At 43.2% G+C, this 24,686-nt stretch overlaps 1 protein-coding gene and 1 long non-coding RNA gene across 9 annotated transcripts in view; one reads left to right on the forward strand and one right to left on the reverse strand.

The window, feature by feature from the left end:
* Positions 1–24,686, forward strand: part of LOC103877666 — a 50,954-nt gene that overhangs the window by 13,860 nt on the left and 12,408 nt on the right. The window contains exons 2-3 of one of the 2 annotated variants that reach the window (XR_004177486.1): positions 11,232–11,304; positions 12,768–12,952. This is a non-coding gene — a long non-coding RNA (uncharacterized LOC103877666). Of the gene's footprint in view, positions 1–11,035; positions 11,305–12,767; positions 12,953–24,686 lie in introns of those variants that run through there. The other variant, XR_002517078.1, reaches the window with a different exon arrangement.
* SBF2 (SET binding factor 2) overlaps positions 6,256–24,686 on the reverse strand; it is a 517,824-nt gene continuing 499,393 nt past the window's right edge. For all 7 annotated transcript variants that reach the window (XM_003910236.3, XM_017948646.1, XM_009186612.2 and 4 more), the window contains 8 exons: positions 24,513–24,639; positions 18,962–19,089; positions 17,517–17,750; positions 16,071–16,175; positions 13,296–13,489; positions 12,527–12,614; positions 8,996–9,127; positions 6,256–8,011 (listed from right to left, as the gene is read on the reverse strand). In XM_003910236.3, coding sequence (XP_003910285.3) covers positions 7,913–8,011; positions 8,996–9,127; positions 12,527–12,614; positions 13,296–13,489; positions 16,071–16,175; positions 17,517–17,750; positions 18,962–19,089; positions 24,513–24,639 — 1,107 coding nt within the window. In that variant the 3' untranslated portion in view covers positions 6,256–7,912. The remainder of the gene's footprint in view (positions 8,012–8,995; positions 9,128–12,526; positions 12,615–13,295; positions 13,490–16,070; positions 16,176–17,516; positions 17,751–18,961; positions 19,090–24,512; positions 24,640–24,686) is intronic.

Here is a 24,686-nt window from a genome sequence, read left to right on the forward strand (position 1 = left end):
TTTATCATTCCAGGAGGACGTACAGTCCTTTATTAAAGGCGGCTTTATCACTAAACCAAATCCTGAATAAAGTTGATATAGGAGTTAAGAAGAAATTATTTAGGCATAGGGTAAGGAAGTCCTTAGTAAGGTTTTCCTTTTAATGAAAAGAAGCTTCCAAATAATTTTCTAACAAAGAGCAGCCTGTAAAATTGAGCTGCAGACATAGACAAGCAAGCTGCAAGTTTGCACGGGTGAATGCCAGTAGCTGTGCCAATAGGAAAAGGCTACCTGGGACTAGGCATATCCAACATGACAGCTCCATCTTCTCTTCTCTTTGCCAGCCACGCATACCATAAGGAGCAGACAAGATGGCGCCAGTCAAGCAAAGACCTCATTTGCAAAATAAGATTAGGGTGGGGCAGTCAGATTCCCTGGACAGTATGTAATGTCACACCTGGTCCAACCAATCTTTGGGCCCTGTGTAATCAGGTATCACCTCCTCAAGCCTGTCTATAAAATCCAGTGCACTCCACTGTGGGCCAGGCTCTCTTGAAGGGCAGAGCTAGCTGTTCTCTTTCTTTTGCCTAGTAAACCTCTGCTCTTAAACTCACTCCTTGTGTATGTCCGTGTCCTTAATTTTCTTGGCACGAGGCAATGAACCTTGGGTATTACCCCAGACAACAACTCCGCTTCCAAGTCAAGAGCTTCTACCAAAAAGGGGGAGGCTTGGCCTGAGAGGAAATCCACCAGGGCAGAAAATGTGAGCCATAGAAACAGAGTGCTCAAAGGGCTCAGGTGAGTATTGTACACTAGTTCCAAGAATCATGAATTCCTTCTGATACTCTTTTTCAGGTCCTGCTTCTGGACACCATTTATGTCACCTTAAATAACAGAGAGGCTCTCTAAACGAAAATAATATTTATATAATAGGGCTGTATTAGTCTGTTCTTGCATTGCTATAAAGAAATACCTGATGCCAGGTGCGGTGGCTCATGCCTGGAATCCTAGCACTTTGGGAGGCCAAGGTGGGAGGATTGTTTGAGCCCATGAGTTCAAGACCATCTTGGGCAATATAGTGAGACCCTGTCTCCATAAAAAAATTAGCTGGGCATGGTGGAGCACACCTGTAATCCCAGCTACTCAGGAGGCTGAGCTGGGAGGATTGCTTGAGTCCTGGAGATCAAGGCTGCAGTGAGCTGTCATTGCGCCACTGCACTACAGTCTGGGTGTCATAGCAAGACCCTGTCTAAAAAAAAAACAAACAAACTGTAAGCGGTTGAACTAGTTCATGGTTTACAGGCTGTAGAGGAAGCATAGTGGCATCTGCTTCTGGGGAGGCCTCTGGAATCTTACAATCACGGTAGAAGACCAAGTGGGAACTTGCATGTCACATGGCCAGAGCAGGAGCAAGAGAGAGACGGGGAAGATGCTACACACTTTTAAACCTCAGGAGAACTTACTCACCATCATGAAAATAGTACCAGTTGATGGTACTAAACCGTTCATGAGAAATCCACTCCCATGATCCAATCAACTCCCACCAGGCCCCACCTCCAACTGGGGATTACATTTCAACATGAGATTTGGGTGAGGACACACATCCAAACTACATCAAGGGCATTGCAGTGGGAATACCTATATAACACCATAGTAAGCTATGTGTGTATTCAGGGAGGTAAAGGACCACAAAGGCTTTTTAAAGGAAAAGTGAGGATCAATACATAATTGTTTTGAGATAATTATCCTGGCTACAAGGATCAATAACAAGGGTGACACTAATCCAAGGCTGGACAGGCAGTTGCTGGACAGATGCCTTCAAAGGAGTAATTTTTGTGTAAGGTTGCAATGGCCTTTGTGCAAGGTTGCAAGTTTTGCAGTTTTTTATGATAGTTTTTGTTATCAGGTATTTATGCATGAGTACTCTCTCTTCATAGCTTTTCCTGGCTCAATTTATCAGGCTTTTTTGTTTTGTTTTGTTTTGCTTTTTATAAACATAAGTGACTCCATTTTGATTCTGACAACTTTAACATTGACAACCATGAAAGATTTCTGACTGCAGTGACTGTCATTGACTGTTGGCCTCAGCTGGTATATTCTGAAATCTATTACTGTGTTTCCACCAAAACCATGCTTCCCATGAACTGCTCCTAGCCAATGATTGAGCATGGCAGGGATCCTAGGAAGGCCCATTCTTGGAATATGTGGGATTCCCCTGATGGCTCAAGGACTTCTTAACTGCCTTGCTGAACTTCCTTAGAACTGCACTGCAATCCAAGTCTTCTCCACTCAACTTTGCTTCCCTTTCTTTTTCAAAAGGATTATACCAGCATCATGGTCTCTTGGCTCTTCCAGCCTTCCATGAGTTCCTGCCTATCAGGCATCTGCTTCTCAGAGGACTGAGACACATTTCTGTTACTCCAAGAACAATTCTGTTACCAAGGACCAGTGCTGTGGTCCTTGGACCAGCAGCACTGGCCTCATTAGAAATGCAGAATGTCAAGCCCCACCCCAAACCTCTTGAATCAGAATCTCATTTTAACAAGATGATTCATATATGCATTATAATTTGAGAAGCACTGATTTAGATGATTTGGATTTTTCAGCAAATCCTTTAAATCTCAGTTTGGAAACTAAGTCCTTGCCAAGGTAAATATTTGGAATCACAAAGTAACAGATCATCTGTGTCCTGCATTTTTATAAGTCAAAGCCCAGCAAAGTTAAGGGACTGGTTCAAGGTCATAGATGAGATTAGAAGACAGCCAGCACTAGAAGCCAGGTCTCTTGCCACCCAGCACGGCTCTGCTGTGAGCAGGCTATTTGCTGTAAATATGTATTGTTTAGTGTGGTAGCAGTGGAAATAAGGCTAGTTGTGGTAGAGTACAAAATATATTTGTTCTTTGTTCTGGGTTCCTGGCACACAGTGTCTAAAACCCTAGAAATTTCTGAAGTGATAGTTTCTTTTAAAAGTTATTCCTAACACACCCCACCCTTTAGGAGTATCTTTTGTTATTCATAACTGCCCTTCGCAACACCTGAGTTTATGCTAACAAGGTGATTCAGGTGGGGTCCCTAGCTAGGTTAAGGATGCGTGCTGGTCGTCTGAAAGACCAGACTAGTGAATAGAAGGTGGGAACTTTCAGCCACCCCCAACCTCGGGGGGAGGGAGGGTAACTGGAGACTGGGTTGTAAAACCTCTTGAATAATGAGATAAGGAGTGCCTCTGGGTTGGTGAACACATCAGATGCTGGGCAGGTGGTGTGCTGCCTCCCTCCATACCGTGCATCTCTTCCCTGTGGCTGATCCTGAGGTTTATCGCTTAGAAATAAGCTGGTAAATGTAAGTAAAGTGTTTTTCTGAGTTATGTGATTTGTTCTGGCAAATTACTGAACCTGAGAAGGGGGTTGTGGAAACCTTCATATTTATAGCTGGTTGGTTAGAAGTTCTGGTGGCCCTTGGAACTTGCAACTAGTGTTTGAAGTGGGGGCAGTCTTAAAGACAGACCTGAACTTGTGGAGACTGTGCTAAATCTGGGGAGTTAGTGTCAGACTTGAACTGGATTGTTGGATGTCCAGTTGATGTTGGAGAACTGGTATAGAAACATGATATGCATTTGTTTTATCAGAAGTGGCCTCTGAAAAAAACATATTAGTCCAAACTCAGATGTGCTGTAAGTATAAAATACACACTAGATTTTGAGGATTTAGTATGAACAAGGAATATATTTCATTAACTTTTTTGTATTGTTTACGCATTAAAATATTTTTGATATATTGGAGTAAATATATGGTAAAAACAAATATATTAAAATTAATGTCATCTTTTTTTTAAACTTAAAGATACCTATGTGGCTTGCATTATATATGCTTGATGGTGCTGCTGTAAACCCTATCTCTTCATCAACACTGTTTTATTCACTGCTTAATTAATAGCTTTGGCTGGGATTGCTGAGGGCACTTCCCTGTTACCAACTTGGGATCTTTCAGAAATTCTTTATGGGATGATAGGGCTACTTATAAATACCTAAAAATGTCAGTTTCCCTTGAGAAGCAAATCTGCCATGTTATTAGCAGTTTAAGCTCTAGCTCCGGGGTGGAGACAGTAGAGTGAAGGGGTTTGGGAGGTGGGAATAAAGGATTTGGGTCAAAGGGGTTGGGAAGTGACTTTATGCTATGTGCTCCTTTGAGTTTGCATCTTTCAAGAGCCCATATTAGAAGGGTTTTGTCACTGGGACCACAGAAGGAAGGGCCCTGTTAAGGCTCTTGCAGGCAGCCAAGCCCTGGTCTTTCTCCCTTGGAACTGTAAAGCAAAAAAGTATATGAGACAGGTCTCAATCAATTTAGAGATTTATTTTTCCAAGGTTAAGGATTGTGACCCAGGACACAGCCTCAGGAGGTCCTGAGAATACAAGCCCAAGGTGGTTGGGTTAAAGGCTCTTGTTTTTATATGTTTTAGGGAGACATAAGACATCAACCAACGCATGTGAAGTACAAATTGGTCTGGCCTGGAAAGACGGAAGCTTATAGGTCACAGGTGGATTCAAAGATTTCTGATAGGCAATTGGTTGAAGGAGTTATTATCTAAAAGGCTGAAATTGAGAGTCTAGGTTAAGATAAGGGGTTGTAGAGACCTAGTTTCTTATGTAGACGAAGTCTCATAGGTGGCTGCCCCTAGAGGCAACAGATAGCAAATATTTCCTATTCAGACATTTAATAAAAGGCACTAGACTCTTAGCTAATCTCTTCAGGATCAGAAAAAGACCTGGGAAGGGAAAGGGATCCTCTATAGAATGTAAATCCCCCCAAGATACAGCTTTGCAGGGCCATTTCAAAATATGTAAAAGGAATGTATTTTGGGATTAAAAAAGCTTTGATTTCCTTTAGGGCTATACTAGAGTCAGGTTGGAATTTGGTATTTTATTGTGACAGTCTATTTTGTCAGTCTTAAGATCTGTTTTAATGTTAATGCTAGTCTGTTGTGTCTAAACTCCAAAAGGGAGAGGCTGTAATGAGGCCTGTCGACCTCCTTGCCCCGCATCATGACTGGAACTCGTTTTTCAGGTTTCTTTGGAACTCCCTTGGCTGAGAAGGATCCATTCAGTTATCTGGGGGTCTTAGAATTTTATTTTTGGTTTACAGAACCCAGTATTCTCCCCTTTTACAGTTAAGACCTGAGGAATGAAGGGCATCCAGATACTGACACTGTGAACACAGCTTCTACTCAACCCCTAATCCCAGTTGTTTCCTGCCTGACTGAATCTCAGGGACACAGCAATGCGTAATGGTAGCTGTTGAGAGGCCCAGGACCAAGGAAAGGCTTGAGGGCCCTTGGCTTAGATCAGCATGCTCTTGAGACTGAGGAGAACCGAAAGCTCAGGGAATATGTCACTGTCTCACCTTGAGCCTCAGTGGCTCTTTGGGGTCCTCTTGCTTGGCTCAGAGGACTCTGGATGTCAAAGGACTTAAAGGCTCAGCCCTGAGATGAAAACTTGCATTCTCTGTTGGCTACATGAGGTAAACTCATGGGCTTTTTTTTTTTACAGAGAAGTACTGTCTAGAACTGAAATCACTGATCATTTGTGCTGTTTAACAATTCCCTGTTTGGGAGGCCGAGGAGGGCAGATCACGAGGTCAGGAGATCGAGACTATCCTGGCGAACACGGAGAAACCCTGTCTCTACTAAAAATACAAAAAATTAGCCGGGCATGGTGGCAAGTGCCTATAGTACCAGTTATTTGGGAGGCTGAGGCAGGAGAATGGTGTGAACCCGGGAGGCAGAGCTTGCAGTGAGCTGAGATCACGCCACTGCACTCCAGATCCTGGGTAACAAAGCGAGACTCCGTCTCAAAAAAAAAAAAATTCCCTGAAGCAGAAAAATCTGCTGCTCAGACTTCAATGTCTGATGCCTAAAATTTTCACAAATTACTATATACTCTAGGTGGTGGAATGGACCCAGAATAGGTAAGGGACTTAAGCAATTTCAAACAGCTTATTAGACAGTGGTGGGAGTGGCAGCACATGTGAGAATCTTGGCCTCAAGTCTCTTACCTAAACTCTGCAGAAGTGTGTCTGGAACCCAGAAGCTCATGCTAACATGTTCAGTATCCCTGGTTACTTCTTGAGCAAAGGGCAGTGATGACATTAGGAGAATGAAGGCACAAAGTGGGCCATGCTTTGTTTTATTCTTGAACTTTTAGTCCCATGTATGAATCCTGAGTGTTACCCTCCTGTGTGCTGTGCACTACAGAACGAACTTCAGTTCACAGTAAATGAGGGATGCTTTTTCTTAAGAAATAAATTTAATTCAAGGTGGTTAGTGAATGTGAGGCAATGTAATGCCTTCACGAAAGTTAAAATAGTCCAGTTACAAAAGAAGCACTGTGTATAGTCTCAAATAGCTGAAGGTACAATGGGCTCCATATTTTACAAAGTACAAAAAATTATTTCATATACAAAGAAAAATACAAATAATGTGCAAAAACCATTTTCACAGGTGGCAATTTATAAAATGGAAATGATAGAAAAGTCCTTCATTCTTAATTATCCCCGAATTTCTTATATATTAACACAGTTCTATTTCCTAGTGTGTAGACAATTTTAAATTTGAAATTCCGACATTTTTAATCTACAAAGACAATGTATTTTTATTTTTAAAAAAGGGAACCATTTCATTATTGAAATCTTATGAATGCATCAGTTAATTTATATTAAATTATAAGCAGGCTATCTGAAAAGCAAGGATATAGAAATCATATATACACATTTTTGAAATATTAGTTTAGTATTTAACATATTAACATTTCAAAACAAATGCAATGATCTAGCTACCTATGATGCCAGCTGGTGTCAGTGGCTGTAGCAAAGATGCTGTTTCTGTTTACCATGAGCAAACAGCATTTCTTGGGTCTTAAGCTAAACAAACACAAGTTATCAAAGTAAAGAAAATCTAAAGACAGTTCTTACTTTTCATGTGTAGAAGTGTAGTTTGGGTATCCAGTCATGCCACAGTGTGACTGTGGTCAACACAGCCCTTGTCACAGGTGTGTGTGGTCCTAAATAGCTGGCCTCTGTCTTTCCAACATCTTCACTTCATTGGGAGTTCAGTGCAAGTGTTTGTTTTGTGAGTTAGTGCATTCAGCTTTTTTTGCATGTTATTTTGAAAAAGAAACTGTCAGGAAGCAGAAGATACATAAGAACACAAGGCCCTGGATCCTCAGAGCACCTCTGGTCTAGAGAATTCAACGTTTTGGATAGAGAATTTAATGTTTTGGAAGTAGTGTTTTCCTGCATTGGGCTGGTCATTGTACCATTCCCTGGATAATCTTTTTCCATCAGAATAATGCTGTGTGCTTCCTCTTTGCCTGCTACTGAACAATGACATCTCTTGTTGTGAACCCCAATGGCAGAGAAGGGACCATGGAAGCACCTTTTGGCAGCACCAGAGAACTGAGCATCTCAAAGGTCAGGCAGTACAAGTAGATGCCTCTCATAGGAAACCTAGTCTAGGTAGAATATGAGACAATCTTGGAGGGTTTTGATTTTTGCTTGTTAAACAGGTCTCCAAGCAAATTATGATCCTGGAGAACAAAAAAGGATCTATAGCTTTCATGAAGAAGGACCCAAGTAGGTGGTAGCCATTTTGCCTGGGTGAGGTTCACAGTTGGCTCAGGAGACATCTTCTGATCATTAACCACTAAGACCCTGTTAGAAAAATGTAGTGCAAGATATAGGGAGTGCATGGGGCTATTGACCAGACCTGTGTGAAACACCTATTCAGGTTAAGTAGATATAGCAACCCCTGCAAGAAGGGACTGGGCAGGAGAACCTCAGGCCCTGGGATAACGTGTCGTCAGCTCCTCAAGGATCCATGCTTTTTTTTTTCTATCTGGCAGCATGAGTTCCTCTATTTCTTCAGCATAGGTTGACCATGGGCATCAGGCATCAGAGATACAGCTCTGGATCCTGTCCATCCATTGCTGGGCACTCTGTCCATCCTGCGCGCAGAAGTTATACACACGTTTGCTGGTCTTGAGCTACAAAACCAAATGACAGAGAACCAGAGATGAAGGGCAGGGCTGTTTTATAGATTTGAGTAAGTGGTAAATCAGTCCCTGTGACCTTTTTTTCCATACTGCCCCAGAACCTCCGTATGAATTTTTCTCCTCAACTACCATACTGTTACTGCCTTTACTTTTCTGGTCTCTAGAGTCATAGGGGATGTTGATAGAAGGGTACTGGCAGGAAAAGGAGACACACTGAGAGCGCCTTACTTTGCATTTTCTTAGTGTCTTCTTTGACTAAGGAGGAAGGGTCAGCAATGAATGGTGCCTTTAACCTCTCCCATGCACTGCACCAATGCACTAAAGGTGAGGGAGCTCCTTGTGCTCCAGGGGGATGCCTGAGATTCATCCATACCATAAAGTTGGCCTTTGTGTCCCCTTTGTTCAGTTGGAGCCATATTGGAAGCCCACTGTCAGGAAAACGATCTCATGGCCTGAGCAGGGCAATAAAGGATGACCTATCTTCTTTATGAAGCCCTGCTTGACTCCAGGGACTACATAAGTCCCCTTCTATTATGTGGCCTATAAAGTGCCCCATAGCCCACGTGAGGGCTGCTGAAGATGTTAGGGTAGATACTTCTCATGTGTGCCTAAGGACAGTCTTTTGTGGGTGGTCAAGCATGAAGACCGCTGAATACTAGGGAAATAGCATCTGTTCTTGAAAGTAGGTAGTAACTGAACTAACAGCATTTAACAAGGAGTTCATCTGTTTCCATGTGCGGCTGGACTCCTTTTGCATAAAGCAGTATACAGCTTTTCTGAGACATACAGACAGGAAGAGAGGATAGCCTTGGGGTCAATAATGCTGAGTTCAAGCTCTGGAACAATTCCCATAGCCAAGGGGGTCTGTCATCCATCTGTAGTCACCACCAATTGCTCTGAGGGCTCCATCATTCTTGGAGACAGATAGAATGATGTGCAGGCACAGCCAGAAAAAGAGAAGTAAGATCAACTTACATCAAAGAAAGCCTTGTCACTTGTGTGCTTTGGGGCTCCCATGCTGGGGCCAGCAGGGATGACCATTTCTACTTCAGCCAGATCAATGTGGCCTTTACAGCTCGTGTCCTCACCTGAGTCATAGTATCGCAGCTGGAACCAAAAGGATAAAAGTGAGATATCAGAGACGCAGAAAGAGAAAATGGCATGGCTTTTCAAACTGTATTTGAATACCTTCCTCTGTACCTTGGTTATATATGCTAAACTATGCCTGGAAGAATACACAAAAAATTAATGTTACTTGTTGCTTCTAGGAAGAACTAGGTGGCTTGGAGAAAGCACTGAGGGAAAGACTTATGTACTGTTTGAAAATTGAACAAATAAATGTATTACATCTTAAAAAACAGAATTAAGGCTGGGCATGGTGGTTTATGCCTGTAATACCAGTACATTGGGAGGCCAAGATGGATGGATCACTTAAGCCTAGGAGTTCGACAGCAGGCTGGGCAATGTGGTGAAACCCTGTCTCTACAAAAACATACAAAAATTAGCCAGTCGTGGTGGTGCATGCCCGTAGTTCCAGCTACTCAGGAGGCTGAGGTGGGAGGATTGCTCGAGCCTGTGAGGTCAAGCTGCAGTAAGCTGAGATCCTGCCACTGTACTCCAGCCTGAGTAAGACCCTGTCTCAAAAAACAAAATAATAAAAAAAAAGAAGTGAAGTAACAACTGTAAAAAGTATATGTAACATATAAAAAGGGGGCTAATGTTTAGTAATATACAGGATTCCCAGAAATTGATAAGAAAAAGATAAACAATCTAGTAGAAAAATGCTCAAAATATCTCAACAGGCGAGTCACAGAGAAATACAAATGACTTATAAATATTTGAAAAGATGATCAACTTCATTAATCAAAGAAAAGTAAATGACAATAAATGAGATTCCACTTTTGGATTGAGAAATATTAAAAATGGCTGATGATATCCAATAAGGTACTAGATCATCTCAAATACTGCCAGTGTGAATATAATTTGTTGGAAATTTTTTGGAGAACAAATTGGCAATATCAACTAAAATTTAGAATGCTTATGCCTATTGAAACATCTTTCCACGCTGGGCGCAGTGGCTCATGCCTATAATCCCAACACTTTGGGAGGCTGAGGTGGGTGGATCACTTGAGGTCAGGAGTTTGAGACCAGCCTGACCAATATGGTGAAATCCCATCTCTACTAAAAATACAAAAATTAGCTGGGCATGGTGAGCACTAGTAATCCCAGCTACTGGGGAGGCTGAGGCAGGAGAATCGCTTGAACCCAGGAGGCAGAGGTTGCAGTGAGCCGAGAATGCACCACTGCACTCCAGCCTGGGTGACAAGAGTGAAACTCCATCTCAAAAAAAAAAAAAAAAAGAAACACCTTTCCCACCTTTATAAAGTAGTCCTACAGAAATACTCCTATAAGCATGCAAAGAAAGATGTATGAAGAAGTTTCCTTCAGCTTTGTTTTATCAGCTAAACATTGGAAAAGACATATTTGTCTTTCAGTGCAGCAGTGAATACATTAAATGACAATTCATCAATAAAATGGAATACTATAGAGCTTTTCAAAAACAATATGGAAGATATATATGAGTTCATACAGAACTCATGTAGGAAAACTGTTCAAGACATTTTAAAGATCAAGTTGCCAACAGCATGTAGATAAAAAATGATTTTTGAAGAACACAATAAATAGCTTAGCGTTTGACTACACAGGGGATTTTGAGATCTGTATGAAATGTTTGAATGTGGTATAATAAGCATATATTGCCTTTTGGAATAATAAAAAAAGGAAAAAAAAATCATCCCAGCACTTTGGGAGGCCAAGGCGGGCAGATCACAAGGTCAGGAGATCGAGACCATCCTGGCTAACACAGTGAAACCCCGTACCCAGTCTCTACTAAAAATACAAAAAATTAGCTGGGTGTGGTGGCGGGCGCCTGTAGTCCCAGCTACTTGGGAGGCTGAGCCAGAAGAATGGCGAGAACCCAGGAGGCGGAGCTTGCAGTGAGCCGAGACTGCACCACTGCACTCCAGCCTGGGCAACAGAGCGACACTCTGCCTCAAAAAAAAAAAAAAGGAAAAATGTCAAAGAGACTGCTAGGGAATAAGCCTTATTGGGCCATAATCTGTGGATTTTACTCTCTAGTGTACATGGCAGGAAAGTAGTGCTTCTGACAATGTGGCTCTGGCCTGAGACTTTTCTCTCTCTCTCCTCTCAGGCATGGTATAAGCAGGGCTAAGTGGAAAAACTGTATCTTTCATGTTAAAGAAGTCCAGAAGACTGGTAAGAATGTAAGTATAATTTGATGTAATTGTAAATTATAGAAAAATTATGACGTTCTCCTACGTTATAGTTAGAAGTTTAATGGAACTTTTTTACACAGTGTAGGCTCTATGATTTCAGAGTATAGCTTCCTAACAGGGCTTCCATTTGTATATTTGAACATAAATTATCTATGTTGTCCCACAAAGACTCTGTAATCATTATGAAATTCCTTAAGTAGAGGAAAAGCTGGACCCCAAATATAGTCTTCATTTGGAAGGAGTCTTCTAGATGCAGGTCCAACCAAAGCACTGTATTATAGGAGTAACAGTTCAGGTTTTTCCTAACAGATTCCACTTTATAGTAAATGCATTGACAATCAAAATGTGTAACCCTCAGCCTCAAGGCTGAGTGGTCAATTCCAAGGTAGAGTAAGGCCTGCAGTCAGAACACAGGAGACCATGCAGCTCTCAGTAATGCAGGGTGCAGAGCTGCTGGAGGTTTGGGTAGGAATTGCTCTCCCTTGAAATCACTGGAGTAAAGACTATGATGCTAAGGATTGCAGAGGCTGCTACAGGAATAGCTAAGAACCTAACAGTAGTCAAAAGATTTCTTGACATAGTCAGCAAGGTCCAGTCTAGTACTTGCCCATGTGAATTCCAAGTTTGGGTGGGCACATCCCCTTCTGCCTCTTTTGGGGCCCCTTTGCTCCCCTGTTGCTGCCATCTTTGAAGGGTAACAGTGCCTTCTTTACTAACCAGTACAGCAATGGGCACAGAGGTGGTGTTCGATAAATGTTTGTAGAATAAATTAATGCCCTCCGTTTTGAATGGATGCTTTCTGCTGCAAGGACAAAGGTAACCTGTATTCTGAGGAGTGTTCACAGGCACAGGCTTATATGTGCATGTATGCAACAGGCTGAAAACCTCAGGAATCCCCTCACCTGGGTTTTAAGATCAGGCAGCAAGAGATATCTGAGCATTAAAAAAGAGTTCTATTGCTGTATGCTCTGGGCTCAACTGTTGCTGCCTCAGCCGCAAGTACCAGGCCGAGCTACTTGGGAAACTTCCTCGGAAGGCTATTGCCCTTACTCAGGGACATCTGGGGCCCTTGAGGAGCCTCCAGATTGCATATGAGACGCACTAAAAAAGCAGTCTGTACATGAGGAATCTGTCTGCTAGAGCCACATAATAGCCGGGGACTGGGACTAGCCTAGACAGAAATAATTTCTTTTGGCTTTAAGAGTATTACCTGATGTTTTGTTACATCCAAAACAAACCAACGGGGCTTCCAACCTTTCAGCAAAGCCCCTCTTTTATAAAGTGTTCCCTCAAAGGACCTAGAAGAAATGATGACAGGAGAGTTAATTTTGATTTACACTTACGAAATGCTGTAAAGGGGAGGGGATGTCTGTTGTTTTTGTCAAGTCTCTATTTCCCCTAGATGATCCAAAAATGGCCAATAAGAGTTCTCCCTGGAATTTTGCTACTAGACCCCTGGGGAAAGACTGCTGCTTTCTGCTGGGATTACCACATCTGTGAGGCTTGGAATGATCAGTAGCCATCTTTTGTGCCATGTTGGGACTGACATAACACAGAGAGAGGGCAAAGCAGAGCCGGGAAATGGATAGAAGATACTGTGTGAGAAGCTAGCATACCCTTGACTGTCCTTGTTTATGTGAGTAAATTCCTTTTTGCTTCAGCTAGCATAAGCTGGATTTCTGATGTTTACCACTGACAAAGTGCTGGCTAACACATATTCCCTCAAACGTTCTGGCAGACAGGAGATAAGAGCCATCAGGACTCAACTACAAATAACTACAACCTCTTGGCATTATTTTTAGTTGTAATTTTTTTTTCTTTTCAAAGAGACATCTAAAACATTACAAAAGTTAAAGCAAATCCATTTCAAGTTTATAAAAGACTGTACTGCACAGGCCTAGCTTATTGAGGGACCTGTGGTTCAGCCTCAGGTGGTGTGGGGAAGTCTTCAGCACACCGAGCAGGATTCAGCATGTCACCTGTTTTCCTCATTCTTGGATGTATACTGGCTATAGAGCGTGGCTGCTCTTCGCTCCACTCCATTGGATGGGGAGATGCTGGAATTCTGTTCCTCCCCCATGCTGCTGTCTGGGAGATGTAGCAGAGATCTCTTCTGATAGGAAGGTAGGTTGGTAGACACAATTCCTGGGGACCTCGACAGGTGTCTTTGGAACTGAAAAAGACAGGACAGGAGCTAGGAAACCTTTACAGACACTTAAGCCACTGACTGGAACATTTCATTTACAAATATTTATCTCAGGGAAAAAACTGGACGAATAAGCAATGATAATGTACAACACTATCAGTCCCAGAGTTAGTTATCATGGTAAAAAACTGGAAACAACCTACCCGTCCATTATTAGGGACATTAAACAAATTATGGCATTTCCATACAGTGGAATTCTAGACAGCCATTAAAAAAATGATGTTGCTATGGCCAGCTGTGGTGGCTCACACATGTAATCCCAGCACTTTGGGAGGCCGAGGTGAGTGGATCACTTGAGTCCAGGAGTTCGAGACCAGCCCGGGGAACATGAAGCCCCATTTCTACAAAAAACATTTTAAAAATGAGCCGAGTATGGTGATGTGTGCCTGTAGTCCCAGCTACTTGGGATGATCACCAGAACCCGGGAGGTTGAGGCTATAGTGAGCCATGATCACACCACTGCACTCCAGCCTGGGTGACAGAGTGAGACCCTATCTCAAAAAACATAAAGATGATTTTTTTTTTGAGACAGGGTCTCACTCTGTCGCCCAGGCTGGAGTGCAGTGGTGTGATCTTGGTTTACTACAACCTCTGCCTCCTGGGTTCAGCCTCCCGAGTAGCTGGGATTACAGGTGCACACCAGCATGCCCAGCTAATTTTTTATATTTTTAGTAGAGACGGGGTTTCACTATGCTGGCCAGGCTGGTCTCAAACTCCTGCCCTCGTGGTTTGCCTGCCTCAGCCTCCCAAAGTGCTGGGATTACAGTGCGCCTGGCAGACATTGGTTTACACACAGTGACAGATGGAAGGACATGTATGCCAATGTGGAGTGAAAAAGCAGGTTTATTTTATTTATTTTTTATTTTTATTTTTTGAGATGGAGTCTTGCTCTGTCGCTCCCAGTGGTGCGATCTTGGCTCACTGCCAGCTCCACTTCCCAGGTTCATGCCATTCTCCCGCCTCAGCCTCCAGAGTAGCTGGGACTACAGGCGCCTGCCACCTCGCCCGGCTAATTTCTTTTTTTTTGTATTTTTAGTAGAGACGGGGTTTCACCATGTTAGCCAGGATGGTCTCGATCTCCTGACTTCATGATCTGCCCGCCTCGGCCTCCCAAAGTGCTGGGGTTACAGGCTTGAGCCACCGCTGCCGGCCGAAAAAGCAGGTTTAAAATAGTATGTCTAGTAAATCTCTTTTATATGTGAATTTGTATGGTAAAACAAGTTTGATAGCACAGTGGTTTACTTCTAGGCTATAAATTGTGGGTGATTCTCATCTTCTATTTTATAACTTTGTGTGTTCTTTCAAAAAAATGAACATTATTACTTTCATTATCAGAAAAAATCAATAAACTATTATTTTTCTAACAAAAAAGCATTAAGGCATCACCCACCTGTTGTCTGTCTGATAACAGCTCCTGAATTGCTATTTGAGGTTAAGAGATAGAGCCCCAGATGGTCTCTTTTTACCACAAAGGTTTTCTTCTACCTTCCATTCTTCTTGACCTTTCTGCAACATCTGACCTGCTGGCCTCTTCTTCCTGAACTGTTCTTCAGAACACTCATCTATCCTAATTTCCCTTCTGTTGCATTTGGAGCCAGTCTGATGTGGGTTCGATTGGCGGCTCTACCAGTTGCCACTGGATGATCTCTGTGCCTGTTCCTCACGTAGGAGAGGGAATACCATTCCCTCACAGTGGATTAAATAGGATGCGAAGGTATGTACCATATTAGATCAGAAATAGGAAATGGGGTATGAGAAGCAGAAAACAGAGTATTTCGTGTGTGTGTGTGTGTGTGTGTATATATATATATATATATATATTTTTTTTTTTTTTTTTGAGATGGAATCTTGTTCTGTCACCAAGCTGGAGTGTGGTGGTGCAATCTCGGCTCACTCACTGCAACCTCTGCCTCCCAAGTTCAAGCGATTCTCCTGCCTCAGCCTCCTGAGTAGCCAGGATTACAGACGCCCAGCTACTTTTTGTATTTTTAGTAGAGACGGGGTTTCACCATGTTGGCCAGGATAGTCTCGATCTCTTGACCTCATGATCTGCCTGCCTCGGCCTCCCAAAGTGCTGGGATTATAGGCGTGAGCCACCTTGCCCAATTGTTAAAATATTTTTATGATAAATGTTTCTTAAGTCAGAAACAGAAAAGGGATTGTGAACAACACAAAGTGGCATATTTTGTTGTTTTAAAATACTTTCTGTGGAGCAAACATGGTCTTGGCATTCCCCTCCTCCCTCATGTGGTAGACGATCCACTGAAACCACACAGGCAGTGAGACAGGAAAGAACCCAGTAATTTCCCTTGGATTTGGGGTGCTGAGACATAAGTAGTATGTCACTGTGGTGAAGTGAGACACTCAGGAAGTATTCAGTCATTTGGAACTTTCTGCCCTGGACCCCCAGGACATGACCCCTCCCCTTTCCACCCTTCCTTCTGGCCATAAACCCAGCTGGGTCTTGTCACCTGTGGCAGTGGGCTCCACCTGACTTAGCACCCTCAGAAAGCTCAGAAGTAGCTCTTAAGGGGCATTGCCAACTCACGCGATCTGTTCTTGGTTCTTCTTTAAGGTCCACGGTTACTCTTTCCCACAGCTGCTGCCACTTCTCAGGGGCTTGGTTCAATTTGTGCTCCAATTTTTCAATTTCCTGCAAAGAAATGAAAAGTTTTCTGATCAGTATTTCATAGAAATCAGGATGTGCCCCAAAGCCATACTGCTTCTGTACTAGGCCCAGATGAGCAGCATGGCCAGAGGGCAGTTAAGTGGTGGACATGGGTCTAAGAGGTCTCCCAGCCAGGAATAGTGGTGAGAGCTCTAGCTGGTGTGCCGCACTGTGGCGAAGATGGTTTATTAGGACCTATAACTAGGCCTTTTTGTACAGGATAGCTTACATACTAGAATGTGAAATATGTATCTCAGACATCTGCACCCTTGGGCAGCCCATGGGAAATCTGATAGCCAAAGCAAGAGGTCAAGCAGTGGCCCATGGCCCAGCCCTAATAGCTGAGGTAGATGAGAAGCCAGTCCTTGACAGGAGGAACCCCTCAACTCTGATGATTCAAACCAGATGTGGAAAGAATAAGCCAAGAAATACCCAAGGAAACAGATATACCTTCTGACAGAGAAGCTGGAGATCAGGGCAGCTGCCTCTGTGACAGTATGACTACTGAAGCATACTCTTCCTGGTCAGGAAACCAGAGGGGGAAGACTCTTTAGGAAGTGTCTGGCCTATATCAGGGCTCAAAGCTATTCCTCAGGCTGGCTACTGCCAGGAGGGGTTGGTTCTGGAACATTCCTTGCAGAAGATGGTTGGCAGCACTCCCATCAGGCCACTGACCACCCACACTTCTGACCAGAGGAAGTAAAGCACCCACAAAAGCCACAGCCAAGGCCTGACTAAGGCTGTTCAGGCAACTGAAATAGCTGGGAAGCTGCCGGAAGGAGTAAATTGCTCCATTTGCTTGATTGCTTCCTTGTAATGCTGGAAAATCTTTTTTTTTTTTTTTTTTCTGAGAGTCGCTCTGTCACCCAGGCTGGAGTGCAGTGGCGTGATCTCCACTCACTGCAAGCTCCGCCTCCCAGGTTCACGCCATTCTCCTGCCTCAGCCTCCCGAGTAGCTGGGACTACAGGTGCCCGCCACCTCGCCTGGCTAGTTTTTTGTATTTTTAAGTAGAGACGGGGTTTCACCGTGTTAGCCAGGATGGTCTCGATCTCCTGACCTCGTGATCTGCCCGTCTCGGCCTCCCAAAGTGCTGGGGAAAATCACTTTTATTGAGACTCTTTTCCAGTAGTGAAGCCTGGTCCCCCACTGATGATAGGAAGCAAATCTGGTTTCTTCATACACGGAAGGTGCTACCATAACCCTAGCCCAGAGTAAGCAGAGCCATGTTCAGAAGTTTGTAAACCATTCTTAACTTAGCCTGGTTCCTCTGGCCTCGTGCCTCCAGGGCCCCTGGTGCCCCAGGTGTGTGTCTACAGTTGACTTACGCTGAAAAGGCTGGTGAGAGCATCGGGCTGAGTACAGCTGACATCATCATAGCATGGCCACACTGTTCTCCTCTGGCTCCGTGGCCCAGCTTCTCCAGCCAGGTCAGAGTCTTCGGAGGGGAAATGCTTGGGGGTTAGCATCATCCAGTCATAGGAAGGGCCTGTGGACAGGGTCTCTTCTATGTAGTAATCCCACTTCTTGAGGCTGGAGACATTTACATTGGGCTTTAGAGCCTGTTAAAACAGAAATATAGTTTCATCTTGACCCCAAAGTACCCCAAGCTCACTGTCAGGCAAACCCCTAACATTTGTAGAGTCCAGAGGAGGAAGAGTATGAATGGAGTTCAAATACCATATGTCTAAATCTTAATTTAAAAGTCATACATCAAGATAAATTATTAAATAAAACATCTTCCAATCCTCCCTCCTACATTGAGAAATGTAACTTCCTAATGACCTAGAAGGTCAAGTTCAATAGAGAATTCTTGGATTCCTCAGAATTTTATACTAAGAAGTGGTGGCACTGGGAGAGCTGGCCCCAGCCCCCTGTCCTTGGCCTCTCTTCTCCTCCCACCCCTATCTTTATTCTAAGGGTCTTACATGAATGATTATGTATACCCCAGCCCACAAAGTCAAACTCTGTCCACTCTGTCAAACCTGCTACTTTTTGCCATTCTTTGGGCCTTGGGGTCCATGTACTAACATAGGAGACTGACTTGGAGAAGTAGCCTGGTGAGCAGACTGAATTTGGGCAAAGAATTCTGAAGTGCCCAGACAGAGCATGGTTTAGATGAAGGAGGGGCATCTAACCATGTACCTTTGGTTTCTTGTACTCCTCACCTCATGAGGAGGATGCAGCTGGAGGAAGGCCAGACTAGGGTTCTATGATTGGGGCCCAGGGGAGGGACCTCTCTTGGCCCTAAGTAATGGTGGAACTGCTTATCAGACCAATCTGTTCCATTCCAGGGCATGTGTTATGTAGATGTGCATGGTGGGGCACAGTTGCCTTGAGATATATTATCCTTCTTGGGCTCAGCTCCAAACATCTCTGCTTCCTACAGGGGTCCTTCCATGGCTTTGGTACAGATAGACTTAAAGAAACTTTTTCTAAAGTATTTTAAGGTTTTTCAGCTTAGACCACCTGTTGATATTTCAAATTCTGTTAGTTCTTTCTTTCTGGGGAAAGTTGTCTTGCTTTGATTCTCTAGAAGTTTTCCCTTCTAGGTTTTGGGAGCCAGCTCTTAATTTTTGTGGCAAGAATTTAGGGAACAGTCTCCATTTGTGCCACAACCCAAAACTATAATATCTAAACTTTGACATAGCTTTTTGGTATGAAACCTAGTCCAATGTTTATAAAAAGCTTAAACAGCTTATATATGTTAAAACTAAGGAAAACCTTAACACAAAATTTCAGAAAATGAAACATAAATGATTTCTTACTCTACCTCTATTTCCAATGGTGAATATAAATAATTAAAGAAAATGGGACTCCTCTTGTGCATTCTGTCAATACACTCCCAAATACAGATTCCCTTTTTGGCATGCTTTTCTCCTTTATCATCAAATAAAGTTCCTGTAAGTTAAAAAAAAATCCAACAAAACAAAATTCAATAAATTTTAACACTTTGCAAAAAAAAAGTATGATGCATGTAGCAGATAAAAAAGTGGAATTTTTTAATGGCTTTAAAAACAGCAACATTTGTGCAAAAACGTTAGAAAATAACTGCAAAGCTAAAGACAGGAATGAATTTCATAGCTATAGGCAAACAAATCCAGATGGAGGAAACATCTGATGAAGTTTGCCTCAGCAACCAGCAGTCTATCAATCATGACTCTTCCAACCCTCCTCCTGCATCTATATCTAGATTCAAAGAAGTCCATGCAGGAGGCGGTCTATAGTTTTCAAGAGAAAATGGAAGGACTTCAGAGTTGATTCGATGAAGCTCAGTAAAAACCATAATTTTATGTTTCTCTTTTAAGTTGTTGGCTGTTTATTATGAAGCCGTTTAAAGTGTTTTCTTGTTTAGGAGTTTATATATACCACAGATCATGGTTACTGAGACTCTAGATGACAGAAGGGTGTAGTCTGTGTCCTTGGGTGATTTAAAAATAAAAGCAGAACTTTTATACCTTTTTCAAATAGTCAATCTATTACTAACATGAGCCCACTTTGTTTTTAATAGGGAGGAAAATGTGTTGGGGTGAGGCAAAAAGTAGTTCTTTAAAAGGCCATGAAGGGTGTCTCAGCAGTGGTGTCTTGCTTGGAATGAAGTGACTCAGTCAAAATCAACATGCATTTTACCAGTTTATATATATATAAAAAAAAATGTCTCAAGCCCCAGATGGCATGAAATTCATAATATGTGGGGCCCCTAAGACTAATTAACAGTTTCTTCTCTACCTTTTAACTGCAGGGTCCAGTGCAGTAGTTCTCAACCTTGGATGTACATTTGAAAAACCAAGGGCTTTAAAAAAATCCCAATGCCCAGGTCTCACCTCAGACCAATTAAATCGGAATCTCTGGGGATGGCCCGAGATATTAGTTATTTTAAAAGTTCAAGTGACTCCAATGTCCAAAGTTGCGACTGCTCTAGGGGTCGCAGTAAGATTTGGACAGCCACCTTGTATATTGCTCCATTTGGCGCCTTGAGGCATGGATTAGACTGAAAGGCTGTGTGGTAGTCAGCCCCAGTTGAAATAGGCTCTAGGCACCTTTGTAGACAGAAAGAGAATGAGCTGAAAGCAGAAGAGGAGATGCAATACCTGGCCCTCTGTTCCTCAGGGCTGTTGTAACACCTTGTGATTGGAACCAAGTCCAGTGGACTTTTCTTACAATATCCATATGGCTGGCTTAGGGCAACATGTACACATATAAGGAACATCTTAAAAACAGTCCAAATCAGACAGCTAGTGCCAAATACTATCACAGTCCAAATCAGACAGCTAGTGCCAAATACTATCAAATTACAACCCCATAATCCAGTATGTAATAATCAACATATTAGGCCGGGCGCGGTGGCTCAAGCCTGTAATCCCAGCACTTTGGGAGGCCGAGGCGGGTGGATCACGAGGTCAGGAGATCGAGACCATCCTGGCTAACATGGTGAAACCCCGTCTCTACTAAAAATACAAAAAACTAGCCGGGCGAGGTGGCGGGTGCCTGTAGTCCCAGCTACTCGGAGGCTGAGGCGGGAGAATGGCGTGAACCCGGGAGGTGGAGCTTGCAGTGAGCCGAGATCGCGCCACTGCACTCCAGCCTGGACGACAGAGCGAGACTCCGTCTCAAAAAAAAAAAAAAAAAAAAAAAAAAATCAACATATTAAACTTTTAGGACACAGGATAATTCATTGTGTTTAAGTTTTTCTGCTAAAGATCTTAAAAATTATGACTCAGCGTGGTACGGTGGCTCACGCCTGTAATCTCAGCACTTTGGGAGGCTAAGGCGGGCGGATCACTTGAGGTCAGGAGTTTGAGACCAGCCTGCCAACATGGTGAAATCTCTCTCTACTAAAAATACAAAAATCAGCCGGGCATGGTGGCGGGCACCTGTAATCCCAGGTACTCGGGAGGCTGAGGCAGGAGAATCACTTGAACCCAGGAGGTGGAGGCTGCAGTGAGCTGAGATTGTACCACTGCACTCCAGCCTGGCAACAATGTGAGACTCCAGCTCAAGGAAAAAAAAAAATTATGACTGGTGAATTCTACCAGCAGTGGTTGAGATTACTTACTTTATCATCTTGGCATATAGAGGGTAGCTACCACAGCTGTTCCTAAACAAGGTTTCACTGTAGACTTGGTAACGCGTGCATCTACCAGCACACAAGAAGGAACCGACCTCAAGTAGGCAACCTAGCCTGGACTAGGGACACAAAACCAGGCTTCTTTGATGCTGATTAGATAGGTGGCCTAACATCCAGAGAGGAGGCTGGGTAGATGATTTCTACTGAGCCTTCGGCAATGACATTCTAGGATTTGAAATGCATTATTTGTTGTTGTTTTTGAAACAGGGTTTCAACCCTGTCACCCAGGCTGGAGTGCGGAGGTGTGATCTTGGCTCACTGCAGACTTGACCTCCGGGCTCAAGTGATCCTCCCACCGCAGACTCCTGAACAGCTGAGACTACAGGAGTATGCCACCACAGCCAGCTATTTTTTGTGCGTTTCTTTTTCTTTTTTTTTTGAAGAGATGGGGTTTTGCCATGTTGCCCAGGTTGGTCTTGAATTCCCCGGGGCTCAAACAATCTGCCCACCTCAGCCTCTCAAAGTGCTAGGATTATAGGTGTGAGCCATTGCACCCAGCCTGTGTTTTTGAGTTTTAAGAGGAAACGTGTTTCATAGAATGGAAATGCTTATATTTTCCAATAATCATGATAATCTTCCAATATATACCAAATGTATCCTTTTATCTGCATCATTTTATTTAATCTTTTCAACAGCCCTGTGTGATAGGCAGGGCTATTTAGTTTTTCAGATGCGGAAACAGATGAAGTAATTTACCCAAAGTTACTGACATTTTCTGACTCTTGATCTATGGCTCTACCTGTGGGACCAGTGGTGGGTCTCAGACTTGGCAGCATAATGGGCTCACCTGGGGAGTTTTTATTTTTTATTCTTTATTTTTGAGACAGGGTCTCACTCTGTCACCCAGGCTGGACACTGCAACCTCTGCCTCCTGGGGTCAAGAAATTCTTGTGCTTCAGCCTCCCAAATAGCTGGGATTATAGGCACATGCCACCACGCCTGGCTAATTTTTGTATTTTTAGTAGAGATGAGGTTTTGCCATGTTGGCCAGACTGGTCTGGAATTCCTGGCCTCAAGCAATTCACCCACCTTGGCCTCCCAGAGTGCTGGGATTATAGGCGTGAGCCACCGTGCCTGGCCTTACCTGGGGAGTTTTAAAAGCTCTTGATGCCTGGGCCTTACCATCACAGATTCTGATTTCAGTGGTTGGGGATGTTGCCTGGACCTTAGAAGTTTTAAAAGCTCCCCAGGTGATTATAATGTTCAGTCAAGTCTGAGAACCACTGCACTAGACCTTGTTGCTTCTCTAATGAAGAGAACAGTCATCTGCTATAGGAGAAGCCTTGGTCTTTGGCCACATCTGCATGCTGCTAAGGTAATTTGCTGATCAGCTTAATTCAGCAAAACAAACTGCTTTGTTAAAAAACCAAAAACTTAGCCTGGGCAACATGACAGAACCCTATGTCTACAAAAAATAAAAAAATTATGTGGGCGTGGGGGCACGTGCCTGTGGTCCCAGCTACTCAGGAGGCTGAGGTGGGAGGATGGCTTGCGTTCCAGAGGCAGAGGCTGCAGTGAGCCGAGATCCTGCCACTACTGCACTCCAGCCTGGGAGACAGAGCGAGACCCTGCCTCAAAAACAAAACAAAACAAAACAAAATAACCCCCCCCACCCCACAAAACAAAAAAACAAACCCCCAAAAAACACAACTACTCCAGGGAGGCAAATACCTGTGTTTTACTCCCACCAGTATTTGTACATGTTGTTCCTTTCAGTGATAAAGCTGAGTGACATGGTGACCCCTGTAGGGATAGGTCAGTCCACTTAAGACCAGACCTGGCCAGGCGCGGTGGCTCATGCCTGTAATCCAGCACTTTGGGCGGCTAAGGCAGGCAGACTGCTTGAGGCCTGGAATTCAAGACCAGCCTGGCCAACATGGTGAAACCTTGTCTCTACTAAAAATACAAAAATTAGCTGCGCATGGTGGCACAGGCCTTAATCGCAGCTACTCGGGAGGCTGAGGCAGGAGAATTGCTTGAACCTGGGAGACAGAGGTTGCAGTGAGCCAAGATTGCACCAATGCACTCTAGCCTTGGAGACAGAGTAAGTGAGACTCAATCTCAATAAAGGAAAAAAAAAAAAGATCAGGCCTGGGGCAGTTGTAACCAACTATACTTACTACCTTCCCAATAAGCAGTATGCAGATGCTTTAGAAATTAAGGTTTCTGATTGTGATGTGAAAAATAACAATTCCATGAGTTAACAAAGGACTGGAAGTATAAATAGGATGGGAAATGGTCTCACCAGTGCTCTTTACCTTATCAAAAGTATGAAATATCATACTAGACAATTTCAATAGGATGCCCTGGAAAGCAGTATTTCCTGATTTCAGATTTCAAACTGAGAACATCAGTAAATATTTTCTTGGAATTAAGAGTTCTCTTTATGATACTGAGTGCATATAATACATTGAACAGAGCTGGTTTTTGTTTGCTTGTCTTAACAAAAATAGTCATGTGTTTCCTCTCCCCCTGTAACAGTTACAAAAGAATGTAAAATCCCCTTGGGAAATGTTTTTACCAGGGCTGACTTTCAGAATCTACTCATTACAACTATCACTGCTATTAAAAAAATAGTTCATCACTATCATTAATAATGCTAGCGATGTCTAAAATTTACTGAGTGCTTACTATGCGGTAGTGACTGTGCTAAGAGGCTAAGTGACTGTGTGAAGAGTTCACAACTATTTTCTCATGTGATCATCATGGCCCTGACAGGTGGGATAGTATCACTGTCCTCGTTTTAAAGATGAGGAAACTGAGGCTCAGAGAGGCATTTAACCCCTCCCCAAAATACTCAGTTGGTGCTGGGATTTTACCCTGGTCTGTTTGGTCCGGACCACAGGGTCTTAGCTGCTATACAAGCTGTCTCCAAGGGCAGGCACCCTTCCTACCAGAGTGCATCAGGGTTGGAAAAACTATGAGTCAAAGTTCCTTCTCAAACAGTGTGATCACTTTGAGGTATCACAATAATAAACATTTTAATTTTACAAAGATGCTATAGGAATGACCGCCTGCTAAGAGCTAACATGGTACATAATTTCAGAATTTGGCCACTTATCCACTCTACATTCATAGTTCAGAGTTAAACCTTAACTCAGCTTGTCACTCTTGGGAGTAGTTACATTATTAGAATTTTCATTAAAAACAAGCAGAACCAACAAAAAAGATGAAACAAGGGCATACAAACACATACCGTGCTCTAATCTTTCATAGTCTGAATCCAGGAGAAATGTTTTAAAGCGATTAGACACATAGTGGAAAGCCAAGAACTTTAAGTAATAGAGATTGAATTCAAACTCAGTTGGATACTGGTTGTGAACCTGAAACACACAAGGCAAAGAATAGAGTAAGAATCAAACAGAACAAA

Source organism: Papio anubis, chromosome 12 (genome assembly GCF_008728515.1).
Source record: "Papio anubis isolate 15944 chromosome 12, Panubis1.0, whole genome shotgun sequence".
Taxonomy (NCBI): Eukaryota; Metazoa; Chordata; class Mammalia; order Primates; family Cercopithecidae; genus Papio; species Papio anubis.